Below are 14,893 nucleotides of genomic sequence, written 5' to 3'. Positions count from 1 at the left end.
TAATTAATAGTCAAGTGGCCTTTAATTGGGTATTGTGGACTTAGAAACATAGTCAGATTATCTAGATTAGTTGAATATTTATTATTTTATTTATGGTATAAACAAACTACAAAAAAGGCTAGGTAGGTTTATTACTAACTAATAGTCTACATGTGTACCGTGTTAGATGAAATTTGGGGAAATAGCTCCTAAGATACCATGTTCAAATAACATTTTAAAATAATAAACTCGAAATGATCAAAATGTATACTAATCAAGACACTTTACTAATAACTATGTGTGGTACAAGTTTTATGACATGCTGAAAAAATGGTTTCTGTAATTTGGTACTGCAGCAGAAAAAATTTAGAATTGGCCGTCATTTCGGAATATATTAACTTAATTTGAATTAAGTACATAGAGATCAGGTGACCTAACTAGTATGTGTACCAAATTTGATGAAATTTGATACACACACAGACTCAAAATACCCTGACAACTTTTTTCCTGAAAAAAAAAAAAAAAAAAAAAAAAAAAAATTGCGGGGAACATTTTTAGTACGGCCTATGCGATATAGAAAATAGGGAAACTGTTTGTAGCGCCCAAATTTTGCACCACTGATTCTGGCGCAATACTATCTAGAGTAAATTATTTCCTCCTGAAGACTTGACAGAAGATGATTATGTTCTGCTCTTTTTACATTTTTTTTTCTATTTCCTCTCTAAAACCACTTGAATCACTGCTTTTATTCATTCAGCTTATTTGTTTGTATTTTTTATAGCTGCCGATTTGGACAACAAAAAATTTGACATAAATAGAAACAGTTACGGAGGCCATACATTTGTGCGCCGAACGAGTTCTATTAATGTGATTTCAACTTTCTCCCGGTAAGTTTACTGAGAAACTACATAGGAGTGGGAAAAGAACCAATGATCACTCAGTGTGCAAGTAGCCTACATTAATGTGATCGGTACTTATGCATCGAAGTCTCGACGGAAACAGACGGTCATATGTAATAAACAACAATGTGTTAGTTAACAGGCCTAATTTACTACTCACATTAGTAAAATGAGAAGTGATATGAAATTATTACACACAGTGTACAGTTAAACTCCAGGTCCTACCTGATGAAATATTTATATTTGCAACTGAAGTGCCCAGCGTTGCCCAGGCTAAACACATCGTGAAGAGACTTCTTGTAGGGCGATGGGGATAATTATTTTCAAAATCTCATGAGACAGTACATATTATGTACTGAAATTTGGCATTAAGGGGTGTGGGAATGGAGGATGGGGATGTTTTTCCGAAATCTCACGTAGACATTGACCTTCCTCGTTTTTCAAATGTCAAGTGTCAAAATATCATCGAGATCGGAGTAAAACGGTAGATTTGTATAAGAAAGAAAGAATATATATTAAGCCGCCACAATCCCTTTTTTGGAAAACCACGTTTCTGGTTGATGTCTTTGTAATATAAGGAACATCCCTGCGAGTTTCAATTATGTAGGGCACATAGATACTTGAAAGAAAAAAAAGGAATTTTGATTTTTAACGCCCCCGCAACCTTCCTTTGGGAGCTGATTTTCGTAAGATCTGTTCTTAGCGGGTAGTCACTTAGCAAAAGGAATACACGTACCAAATTTCAAGTATGTTGGTTCAATGCTTCCGGAGATGAAACATAGAGAATAAAATACTTGACTCAGTATAAAATATTACATGGACAAAGCAATATTAATACATTAATTCCACATATACTTGTTACTATGAAGGCATAAGTTTTATTCTTTATGAAAACCATAATTAATTAACAATACGCAAAATCAAAGCTGACGTACCCGGTGTTGTCCAGGCTAAACACATCATAATATAAGGAACATAAATACCAAGTTTCAAGTCTGTAAGACATAAACTTGAAAAACGGGAAATGTTGATTTTAAAGTCCCATTGATTTCACAGTCTCGGCGCATCAAGGCTACGCAACAGCAAAACCAGGATGCCAATCTTCAACTTCATTTTGTGGGAAGGCATCAGGTAACCCATAGGGAAGACGTGATGCACCAAACAAAAGTGCGTTACAAATTAAAGGCAACGCCATCTATTGACAAATTTCTAAACGAAACTGTTATTAGTGCCTTTGGGTCGTTAGCAGCCGCAAGCTTAACTTAACGGATGGGTTTCGCAAAGAGAAGGATATGAAGTTGCATAGAGAAATGGACACAACTCACTGTTTATAATAAAGGTGGTCGTTAAGTTTTCTTTTCTTGATTTTTTTTTAATGTAAGAATCTTCTACGAAGTATTAGGAAAACATTAAAAAAAAAAAAAAAAATGAATGAAATCGGTAAAGCCGTTCTCAAGTTATAGCATGACCAGGTGAAATAGGAGTTCATTTATATATATACACACGCACGCACACACACACACACACACACACACATTAATTATTGGAGCACCTACTTAGCTTTTTAGCCAACTTCTTATTCAAGCTAACACAAATGGTTGAGTTCGATCCCCGGCTCTGAGCATCCTGATTTCGATTTTCCACGGTTTTCCGAAATCACTCCAGGCGAATGATGCAAGTGTTCCTTAACAAAGACAAATACAATAGCTGGCTCCTCTCCTAGTTTCTACAATCGAACCGAGTTGTAATCTCTGTAATAACCTCACTGTCGACGAGATGAAAAGCCCCACGAATGCTTAAATTTTCTATCGCAATTTTTCTAACATGCAAGAAATATTAAAATAGGAAAAAAAAAAAAAAATCAGTTACATATTTTTAAAAAGTGTTTTCAAGTATTTTAGTACATATATAAACAACGAATTCGGAATGAAAGTGTATGCGAGGCGCCGTGCGCTCTTGCGCTGGAGGCTGGTCGGTTTAGAAATCCATTGTACATGAACAGCCTCGATGAACGCAGCCAGTAGAACGATTCTACGCGCATCTTCTCCTGCGCAACGTTTTCCTCCCCTCACCCTGCTCGCAGCTGCTGCATTTCGGCTCCGCCTACTAGGCACCTCAGACATGTGTCGGCTTGCGCGCTTGCCTCAAAAATCTTACTAGGACGATGCCTTGACAGCTAGAAGAGTCATGCAGAGCCATGAACTAAACTCAGCAAACAGAGCTTATCAAGCCTGCTTGGGTCACTAATATGATATCAACATGTCTGTTGTAACAAGCTACATTTACTAGTGACTAGTGCATTTGTAAGCGAAAAGTACCAGAAAGGGATCTGAGGGGTTTTAAAATGTGTGAAAAGTCATACCAAAACTATTTTGCATCATGTACTGCATATAGTGTGTCTCATCCTTAGTTTTTAGAGTGCACTTTAATACAGTAGACATTTACTTTACTCTCTTTCCAATGCACGATTTCTGCCATTAGGGTGGTCCTTGTTTCGGCATCCTCTGTTGCCAGATACACGCCAAAGAGCACAACAGTTTTAGACACACCTTTATAATGTAATGAAATTTTTTTTAAAAGTATCTGAAAAAAAAAAATTTTATACGAAAATTTGGCATGAGAATTGTGGAAATAAATTTTCTGGTTGTACTCCATCGAAAACATCATCTGATAATATTAAATTTTTAATTCTAAGGAGACTTAACTCAAAGACACCATCTTGGTTTCAACAGTTTTTGTCAACAAATATTTTTATATAATTTAATATCAAAAATTTTAGCTCTGTTTGAGCATAGCATATAATTGAATTTATAATAATAGTGATAACTGCTATAGGGCATCCCACTGTTAGATTGCAGTGTGGAAATAAATGGGTGCTTTCTTTCTTTTTCTAATACATGCAGACTGCCATAAGCATTGTTCTTATTTCTGTGTTCGCTGATGCCATACATCATACAAATATAAATTTTTATTTTTTGAATAAAGCCTGTTTGCATATTGTAGAGCATCGAAATATGCATCAGCCAGAATATATTTCACATACTGATAACATTTTAAGGGGCTGAAATAATAAAAAAAACATAACTTCTTTACTTGGAATTGTTTTGAAGTATTTAAAACTGTATCATACGAAACAAAATTAACCTAAATATGTATTCTATTCTGACACATCCAAAAGTTGATCAGCAGCAGCAAAGTATTTTGTTATTAAAGTTAGATGAAGGTCAAAAGCATGAAAGATGTTTACAATGAATGGATTTTGTTTTTAAAAGCAAAACCATCTCAATTGCTCCTACAGTTCTTGTGTCTATAGCTGTGAAGATGTGTCTTATCAGTGCAAGAGCGCGCTACAATAGAGGCTCACTCCCAAACTGTTGCCGTAAGAGGAAACATGGCGTGTGTTTTGAGAAGTGAGGTTTTGTCCTGAGAGTAAATTCAAAGGTAATGGCTTCCTCAGTCATCTATTTCCTTTGAAAGGCACTTCTAAAAACCAGCCTGCCAGTTAGTGCAGTTACTCGTGACCAAGCAATGCATTGTGTCAGGTGACTTGTTATACTTACAATTTGGAATGGATTATTTATTCCCGTGAGTGATTTTATTTTCTGCATTTATGTAAATTACATAAATATAAACTATGGATGAAAAGAAACTACATTGGTAGGCTACAAGGGTTAGAGTGCAAGCTTATGTTGAAAGTATAGGAGTATTGCTCAAAAAATTGAGTGAGAACAATGCAAATAAGGAAGCTTCCAAAGTAAATAGCTGTTCCGAACGAACCATTTACGCCTTTAGGACAGAACTGCAGGGGCATGGTACCCTAAGTGTGCCCGGTAAAATAAAACCAAAAACGAAAGCTAAGCAGAAAAATTCTGGTAAACAAAGTTACAAAGGCATTGTTCAGAATAGTTTACGGTTTGTTTAAACAGAGGTGCCCACCCCCCCCCCCCCATAACCTAATGATGCACAACCCCCCCCCCCCCCCAAATTTTTTTTATGCCATTTTCTCAATGATTCACTCAATGATTTTATAATATTATACTTTTTAGTATTATATTTTATCACATTTTGCATTAATTAAAACTGATTTTCTAATAATAATTTTGGTCATATCAGGTAATATTTCCATCCTGAACCGACAGATGACAAACTGCTTTTGTTGAGGAAAGTGCGGGGTTTTCAATTTGATTTACAAGATCCCTTTCAATTATCAAAGCACCAGAAACGTATTTTCACATTAGAAGCTATAATTATGTAAATAATATATACATTTTTCTCGTCTTTTAACCCCCCCCCCCCCCCTGAAATTTTAATGACGCAGTCTGCGTCGTTACCCCCCCCCTTGTGGGCACCCCTGGTTTAAATGTTATCCTAGCAAGTGATTAGTGATGAATAACTGCCAGATTTCTCTCATACCACTCTGCATAGATTCCTTCATGGCAACAAGTTCAAGTATTTAAAAAGGGGAAACAAGAACAGCATTTATAGATGTGGTGACATGATTATATGGCATTTCTACTTGAGAGAAGTAAAAAGGTTAAGGGATTTCGGAAAGCCAGTTATATTTATACAGATGAGTTGTGGGTCAATGTGGGGCTCAGTGTGGAAAAGGTATGGAAAGACACCACATGACCGCAGATGGGTCAGAAAAGTGGTTTGCTGAACAACTTTCACCAAACACTCCAGAGGAATCTGTTATAGTTTTAGATAATGAATCATACCCTAGCTCCCTAGCAGGATGTGTGAAACAATTTCCGTGCAACATTGGCGTATGGGGGATATAAGACAGAGGCTCACGAAGAAAAGCCTGTCATGGCTGTGGTCTGGGCTCTACCTGTTATAATTAACCTTTGTATTGTTTCAAACTTTTAACTTGAATTTTTTGACCACAGTCATCAGCATTAGCCCATAACAAGGGTCAGGTGAACATCTTTGTTCCAAGGACTGAGTCCTTTAGTTTGTACCTTGAGTTCATGTGTAACCACGATGCACAATTATGAACTGTCTGTTAATATTCATCCTTAAGTACTTGCGAACAGTTGACACGTTTGTGTTGGAGTCTGTGAAGTGGTTATGTCTGTCTTGTTTGTAACTTTAAAACATATTTGTATTTGTTCCAGTGGTCAGAAATTGGTGGCCATTGTGCTAATGTGAATTTTTGGTAAAGCAAAATAAAACACAGTTAATATCAGTTTGTGTCCGAGAGACTTATTCAAATATCCAACTGTTGGCGGTAAAATTTCTTTTGGAACTTACATATTTATTCATGGTCCAATTAATTTCTAGCTGAGGTGGTCCGGAGTGCGATAGTATTTTAATATAAAACTATGTAATTGCAACTAAACAGTGATAAATTTTCTGAATAATGATATTTTCATTTGCTCATTTCACTAATGTTGCAGACTAATAAAACATTTGATCTGGTACACTCTACTAGAGAAAAAATTTTTCTTTCAATATTGTTAATGTAAATACATTTTTGATGAAAACAATCATTAAAAATAATATATCAAGCAGTCAAAACCAAATTTTGGACGAGGTCAACGGAAAACCGTAAGCAACAACTATGACAGAGCTCTGAAGAGCTGACACTCGTAACATCGCAGTATGCATTGCAGGAACTCACTTTGTACGGCAAAGCTGTTGTCATTTCTGCTTCGAGACCAGTACGAGCAACTATTCGCAGCCAGTTTACAGAGGCGTGTTTGGAGTCCATAAGTCGGCACGCCCCGTTACGGCCACGTTATCTTTCTTTTCAACTTCTTCCTACTAACCTCTTTCTCAGTATCCACACTTGTGCTTGACACCTGAAACAGGATCACAAGCCAATGGTAAACTTGCTAAAAACAAGCTACAATACTACACATATTAAAACTTATTCAATTCCTGATTGCAGAACCAAATTCTCATTTACACTTGTATATTATTCTCAAATGACAATTATAACATTTTGAAAACAGCTAATGTTGAATAAACAAAGTGTGTGATAACTTAAGCTATAATGAAAACATAATTATTCAACTTACATCATTCTCACAAGAATGTCCAGCTTGTATTCAGGAGGAATGGGTCACACAAGCAACACAGCGTCACTTCATACAGTTTCTCCCTCACAACAGTACGAATAAATAATGTTGTTGCTGCAAAGCCAGTTTCTCAGCACCCCCTCCCTTCCGGGTGAATATCCCAGGTAGCATCATGACTCACCTGGGAGCTGCTGATGACGCCACTACTGCTGCTGTTGCTGAAGGTCCTCTTCAGCTTGATCTTCTTCGGAACCTCTGTCTCATCTGGTGCTCCAGAACTCGTCAGCTGCACCTCCGCCATCTTCTCAGTCAGGCCGCAAGAGCTCGTCGGCTTCGCATCCGCCCCTTTCTCCTTCGTCCTGTTCTTGATGATAACCCGGTCTAGGCTATCTCCGTTAGTTTGCAACCAATTCTGTGTCTTGAGGCGCTTGCTCTGGCCACCTGACGAATCGGTGCTCAGTCTTATTTTCCTTCGCTCAAGGCTAGCGCCACTCGGGGGAGGCTTTAGTCTCTCCGCGGCTGCGGTCGCGGGGCTTCGACAAGACGACGACCCTTCCCGGAAGCCGATCTGCACTGTGCTGCTGCACACATGGGAAACAAATCACATACCTATATGTTTGTGGAAGACGAAGAAGAAGAAACCACTTCAATATGACACCAACAAAATCAATGGTTTCATTTTTATTAAAGCTTGGTTTAAAACGTCAAACTAATTTTGTTTTTTTGTTTCTGATGATTCTACATGCTAGAAATATATATGTTGCAAATAGGACTATAGATGCAAAGTTGAATGATTTAACTGGCTGTAAAACAGAAAATTAACTTCTAATAAGTGATCATGATGTAGTAGAATATGCAAAAATTTTGATCATGGGTATTTACCTGCATTTTCACAAACAACAGTATACTATATAGAATATATCTGGAATGAAAATTAACTACAAACAGCATGACATGAAAATCTAATAACTTGACATTAGAGGTGAATGCACACCTTCCAAAATGTTTCACAGTGAACCAAACATATATATGGTGGGAATGCACGTATTCATTACGTGTCAGCGTATATCCCACTCTCTCAACCTCTGATTGTTGTAGTGAAGGCCAAGGTTGGCAAGGTTTTGACCACCGGTCGGCTAAAAGGTGTTTTTTTTTCTTCCAATTTTGGCCGTCCTGGACTTTATTCAGTTTTGACCACTTTGGTTAGCATTTACTTCTTGTGAACTCCCAATCTCCTACACCTAAGAACTTTTCAACATACCTTACATTCCTACATCAACTACTACATAAAATGTAACCATATGCAGGATGCTTAGAATAAATAAACTGTAAAACATGAAAATTGGAGTACACATTAAAAATTAGTTATAAAATACATTCAGAAGGATATCAAAAATTCCCTTTATTTTCGCGAAAACATGAATAGATTGTTCACAAAGTTTTTGCTTTCTTTGCAAAAAAAACAGTAGGAACCAAGACACAACAAAAGATTATCAACACAATTAGGCCACTTCACTTCATAGTGTGTTAATGTTATACATACACTATGAGTTACAAAAATTAACAAAATATTAATTGGCAATTGCACTGTTCTGTTTTACAACTATGAAAGAAATATACTACATTATTTAAGAAAAAATAACACCATAAACATAAAGATTAAAGGTGGATGAATCTAATGTTCCTTGGTATATGATGTTTTCCTACAAACAGAAAATAAGCTTAAAAGTATCCATCTCTACCAAACAATATCAAATGCTTCATCATTCACAGTGTTTTTGCTTTTGTGGAGTTGAGTCAGTCCTTTGAAACACAATATCAACTCGCTAGCGGTTGTCAGACCCAATCTGTTTCGTAACTTGTTTTGAAAAAAAAAAAGTTTGAAAAAACTCTCTCAATCGAAGCAGAGCTGGTTGGGCATTCATAGAGGTGGGATATGAAGGAGGGGAATTTATCATCAAGGTTTTTATTTTTACTTAATGATTTCCACCATACTGCTGGATTCATTGATCTTGCACTCTGAGTAAAAAAGGACTTTGGGTAAGGTTCAGCTTCAGCTTCGAAAGAAATAATATGATCAATGAAACCTGGGTCAAACGATGAAGCAAATATCCTGGCTTCTTCCTCTTGTACTGAAGTTAGTTGAGGCAAATCTTCACGCTTTGGATGCATGAGGTGTGCTAAGTAGTGGGCCGGAGTTACTGCTTCTTTGAAGCACTTTGCAAGATCTCTTTATAAGGTTTCAAAGCTGGGTCGTTGCAGAGTGTTAAGAAAACTACTAATCCAACTAAAATACTGCACTCTTCAGCTTGACATTTATCCAAAGCTGTGGCAACTGGCTTGAGTAGGGAGATCAATGACCGTGCCTCTTTGTAGATTGCCAAGTTGTTGACAATGCTTGTGATGTTCTCATCAATTTCATTCTCGTGATCTTCAACAATACTTAACATGCATGGTCTGTTTCTAACATATCTTTCCAAGCAAGCCAGTTGGCTTGTTCCAGCGAGTTTCACCTGGAAGCTGGGGCTTGCATGAATTTTCACCATCTTTCAACCAAGCAGCTGGACGATGGTGATTTCTGAAGTATTTTTGCACCTCTATGATGTGTTTCACAAGTTGATTGACTTTTTTGAATATTTCCTCACCCGCCAGATTTAAGTAGTGTGACATACAACCATATGAAATGAAACAATCATCTTTAAATTCAGTTTCAAGATCTGTCCTCTTTAGTTTCATTTTTGCTTCATTATCAGAAACAAAACTAGCTACTTTACACCCGTACTTCTTTTCTGCTTCTTCAATTGCATATTTTGCTAGGCGCAGGCAGCTGGTTTTAGAGTTTTTACCAGCATCAACAGATACAACTGTAGAGTAGTACTGACTTTACTGTACTGACTGTAGAGACAACATTTGCAATAATGGGGTCATTGTGTATACATATTACTCCATCCAACATGCATTAATGTAACAGTCTTACCAGATAATATTTGGCAGTGATTTTATTTAAGTCATCATATGTGGAATCAAGAAGAGTTCCTGCTTTTTCTTTTTTTCGGTTTGATGGAGCATAACCTGGACGTAGCTTTTGTGTCAACTCTACAAAGGCAGGATTTTCTACAACACTGAATGGTATATTGCAGGCATAAAAAAAGCGAGCTACAGACTCATCAAGTGCGCTTTTCATGGTAGGTGTCGTTTTTACTGTGAAATTGGTTATCTGTAGCTGATATTTGTGTGTTGGTGTTGTTCTTGTGGTTAGGGATGTCTGTGTTGTAGAGTTATCTTTTTTTAATTTTTTACTCTTACTTGCACCTGAGTCTAAGTCCAAGTCCATCCCAGAGTTCATGGAAGTATCATTGTTGCACATTCTTTCAAACTCAGATTCATCATCTTGACTTTCAAAACTAGTAGTAGTACATTTTCCATAGCAAGTCAATCAATGATTCTTCATTCTGAGAGCTTTTGAGCTAACAAGACATGCACAGTTCTTGCACTTCTGTTTTAGTAACTTTTTCCCATTGTCTTCTAATGTTACACACTCAAAAAATGACCAAATACTGTCTTTTTCCTTCCCCCAATACCATCAGGTTTTAGAGTACCCTTAACAGAATTCATTATATTCTTATTCACATAGAAGTTTCTTTCTTAATGTATCAATTGTAACAGTATTACACAAGATTACTAAATTTATAGGTTATCTAACTTGTTGACAGCGAGACAAACAGCATTAGCACTAGCTCTGTAAAATAAAGGAAACTTAAGAGTCAGAGAATGCTATTAGTGAAGAAAATGCCAGGAAATGTTTTGAAGAAAATCATTGAAATAATCAAATTGTATTTTACTTATAACAGTTTTTAAGTTTTTCTGTTTAAGAAAAGTAACTTTTAGGGAATGATTTTGTAATTTTGTGTATAAAAGGTTAGTGCTGACTAATAACCATTATAGATTCTGCATACAACACACCCTCAAAGATAAAAAAAAAATTGCATAAAAATAAAAGGTTCGGTTTTGGCCAATTTTGACCGGTTAAAACCAATTTTGACCAGTTAAAACCAGTTTTGACCACTGGCCTGGACTTTATTTAAAAATAGTGGCTTTTTCCCAACCCTGATAAAGGCTGTTCCATGAACATACAACAGTACCTGGGGCTGGAGTCCACCTGCCGGGTCCGCTCTAGCCTCTCCCTGATCCTGGTGAGGATGCGACCCCGGCGGTTGTCACGGTACTTGCGCTGGGGCAGAGGTACCGCCACGTGGTAGAACAGTTCCAGGAGCTGGTCGCGCCTCAGTGAGGCCAGGCCCTGCCGTCGCACACATCTCTGCAACACATTTTACCGCAGCACTACAACTCTCCGACCCCACCACGACTGACTCCCACAGTCACACACCACCACAATTTCACTACATCACCACATGGGCATTAGAAGGCACATTTGCTGAAACCATGCTCATGTGGTAACCGGGACCACAGAGGACCCGGGTAAGAATCCCAGAATGGCCATCCTGATTCAGGTTTTATTTGGTTTCCCTAAATCACTCTAGGCACATGTTGGGCTGATTCCTCACTATACACTACAGCTGATTCCTTTCCCAATACCCCTTGGTCTGCGCTGTTGTGTGTTACAGTCTCCAATCACTTTGCTATCTACAAAATGCTATGCCAAAATAAGTTACTCCGTTGCTTCGAATTTACGACCACCACATTGATACATAAGAGTTAAAATTAAAACTCACTGTAACTAGGCTCTGTCACCAAAAGACTTTTTGTAGATGACTAATACCAAAATTAAATTTCCAAGTTTAAAAAATTTACTACAACATAAGGTAATCCCTCATAACATATGTTTGTAATAGAATGTAAAAATTTACTATTATCAACTTCAATTTTTTGATTGTAAACAACCTGTTTAGCTTGTTAATAATTTATAAATGGCAAAAAACTATAGCTATCTTCCACCTCCTGATGGATCAAAAAATAATGTATTTATATTACTATTAATGGTCGGTTAATCGCATATAGTATAATATACCCTCCTAATACAGGTAATGATAATAATAGTAAAATAGCAGTAATTAATACCAATCAAACAAATAAGGGAATTTGTTCAAGGAAATATTAATGGTGATTTGGTACTAATTGTTGTAGAAATACAATTTACTGCTTCCAGAATTGATGAAATACCTTCTAACTGCTCTCTAGTACACCACATGGACGAGTTAATAATGTGGGGTCACAGGAAATGTGCTTACAGTTTGAGGATTTTCAATCTCCCAGCTGGATGTTCGGTTTGTGGCGTCTACTCACAAGCTGTGAAACTCTGCTGAGGATCAGAGTAAAATATGTCTAGGTACCAACTGGTTACTATCAGGGTAACAGCTTGGGGATACACACACACACTTAATAAGATGGTTAATGGTAGGTAAATATGAAGGCTGCTGGTGTACAGTATCTTGACCAGGAGGACCTTGATACACTAGCCAAGATTGACAGTGCATATTAAAAGGTAACGAGCTGCCTTAGGTGATAGAAGTAAAGTATCTAACTTCTGTTTTCAGCGCCGAGGTAAAAGTCGGGCTAGCGGACTCAGTAAAATATAAGCAATAAAGAATAAGCAGTTCCAGATTTTCAGACCAGTGACTCTAAAAGCATACCTAAATTTTTGTTGGCCCTAGAAAAACCCCATTAATGAAAACACCTTTAAAGAGGAACTTAGGAATTTCTGCAAGGTATAATGCCAAAATAGACAGGTTCTAGTTTTAGACAGCCTTCTAACTTGTTTGCACTGTAAAAATTTCCTGGAATTCAGTCAAGGGGACAATCTGGAGAAAGGCCTGTTCCGGTCGTGTGCAGGAGAATTTAATTTAATTGCATATTTACTTATACTTTATAAAAAGATGAGTGATATATAGTAGAATTTTTTTCCAGAACATTAGTTTAGTAATCATTCAAAAGTTTTGGGGCTTCACTTTACCACAGAGTAAGTAATTAATTTTTTTTTTTTGAAAACATGAACCAGTTTCCTTTCAAAAGGTAATACATGGGCAGTTCAAATTGACAATATGTACTTTGCTAGCAGAGTGTTTCAGTGCAATAACAAGAAAGTAATTTGGGGTATAAAAAAAATATTTGCAAGGAACCTGTTTTATATGGGTTAAAGAAGGGCAAATCCCCAAAAATTGTGTCTGACTAAGTGTAAAGCTGTTTTTTTTGTTGAGTTGTGTGGAAGGATATTTAGGTACCTATATTTTATTGGAATAGACAATAAGAGGTGAAAACTGGACATGGCTGCTGGAGGGAAACTAAATGTGGTTTGCGTGGCAAAATAGGAAATTTTCAGGAAAATATAGAATTACAAAAGAGAGAGAACCCTCTTTTTTTTTTTTTTTTTTTAGAACAAATATAGGTTTAGAGAAAAGAAGTGAAAGCAATACATAACCACAAAATGGACACTCAAATTGAAGTAAGTGTTTCCAAAGAGAAAAGCAATACGCTAACTTCACATGTTACTGCATTTTATGATTTGTAAATTTTCAGAGTAGGAAGTTTAAGGTGGTGCCCAATTTGATCACTTTTTTTTAAACTGAAAATCAAGCTTTGATTAAAAAAAAAATTCCTTTTCAATAAAGATTTTAGAGTAACTTTGGGAAAGATACATTTATCTTTTAAAGTATTAAAGAGAATTTGCCTATCTTGGACTTAAATTGTCAAATTCCTTGATTAACACTTGTACTTTAATCATTTGCTTACTATCCTAATGATCACTCCTTTAATGCCACCACAAGTCATTTTAAATCATATGAAAGTGGTATAGCATAATATACTAATTCAAACAAGATTGTAGTACCTACATAATACAATACTGAAGGTATATATTAAAAGTATTGTGCTTTATTATACAATACTGTATAGTATACTTTAGTAGGCCTATGCTAGGGAAATTAAAATTATTGCTCAATATGAAAAAATTATATTTAAGTGGTATATTGCAAAATTAACAAAACCAAGTGGGATTGTAGTACATAATAAAATACTGTAAGTATCTTTGGTATTGCTCTATACTAGAATAGGTCGGGCTGTAGTATACTTTACAATGACAGGAGTGTTTAAATTGTAGTCAAAGATTAATAAAGAATTAAATACTAATAGTATTGTAAAATATACTAGAGATTAAAATATAAAATATGACACGTCTGTAAAATACATTTGGTTTTGTGTTCTTGACTAGAAAAGATAAGGTTGTGGTATGTAATATGATAACCAAGAGTTAATTCATTTTAAAACTTTTTTGTTAAACACACTTGAGAATGTTTCCTGCCGAAACCCCCATATTCCCACATTTACCCGTAAGGGGTGGTAATGACGTAGGCACCACCGTGTTGGCGACGTCATTACGACTGTTATAGACTTAGGATATACTATTCCCATTCCCGGTATTTCTCACTGGCCGCCAAACATTATTCATTGTATTTACGTAATCCACCGAATATATTCGTGGTCAGAAGTAATCGTAGGAAGCTTCACAACACATCAGAACGCACAATTGTAACAAGGGTTTAATAGTATTAAACATATACGTCACGTAACCAAAATGGAAAGGTGAAACTACGGCAATGATTCCAACCTTTGCGGATAACGCAGTAAAACGCTTTATTTTGGGCGCCAGTCGAACTGCAGCATTGGTATTGGTTAGCTAGGTGAGAAAATATTACTTATAGCTATCACACAATTTTATAAATATTTTAATTCCGTAGTTTTGGTAAGGTTAAATTCTTCACAAGTTTTTCATGATATTCACCATTTAAATATTTACTATATAATATAAGCAACTCACATCTTTTAAAATATTGATTAAAGTAGAGTCATTTAACAGATGTGGTTGAAGTAGTAAAAAAATCTCATTCAATCCTTTTTCATTTTCTTCTGCCATTGCCACCATGTGCATTCAATAACATCATAGAAAAATTAAACAAAGTAAGCTCAACCTATGGCTAA

At 36.2% G+C, this 14,893-nt stretch overlaps 1 protein-coding gene across 2 annotated transcripts; it reads right to left on the bottom strand.

The window, feature by feature from the left end:
• Positions 1-6,063: 6,063 nt before the first annotated feature.
• On the bottom strand, positions 6,064-14,877 carry LOC134542043 (ashwin-like). Of its 2 annotated transcripts, none has more exons than XM_063385890.1 (4): positions 14,733-14,877; positions 11,044-11,219; positions 7,083-7,482; positions 6,064-6,682 (listed from the first exon to the last, which is right to left on the bottom strand). In XM_063385890.1, exons 1-4 carry the CDS (start codon positions 14,841-14,843, stop codon positions 6,608-6,610), a joined length of 762 nt encoding a protein of 253 aa, XP_063241960.1. In that variant the 5' UTR covers positions 14,844-14,877; the 3' UTR covers positions 6,064-6,607. The 2 variants fall into 2 exon arrangements, with proteins under 2 accessions (XP_063241960.1, XP_063241961.1); XM_063385891.1 differs by having other exon boundaries at positions 7,083-7,479.
• Positions 14,878-14,893: the final 16 nt, after the last annotated feature.

Source organism: Bacillus rossius (assembly GCF_032445375.1).
Source record: "Bacillus rossius redtenbacheri isolate Brsri chromosome 4 unlocalized genomic scaffold, Brsri_v3 Brsri_v3_scf4_2, whole genome shotgun sequence".
NCBI lineage: Eukaryota > Metazoa > Arthropoda > Insecta > Phasmatodea > Bacillidae > Bacillus > Bacillus rossius.
The sequence above is the reverse complement of the archived record's forward strand: the minus strand, read 5'-3'. Positions and strand labels throughout refer to the sequence as shown.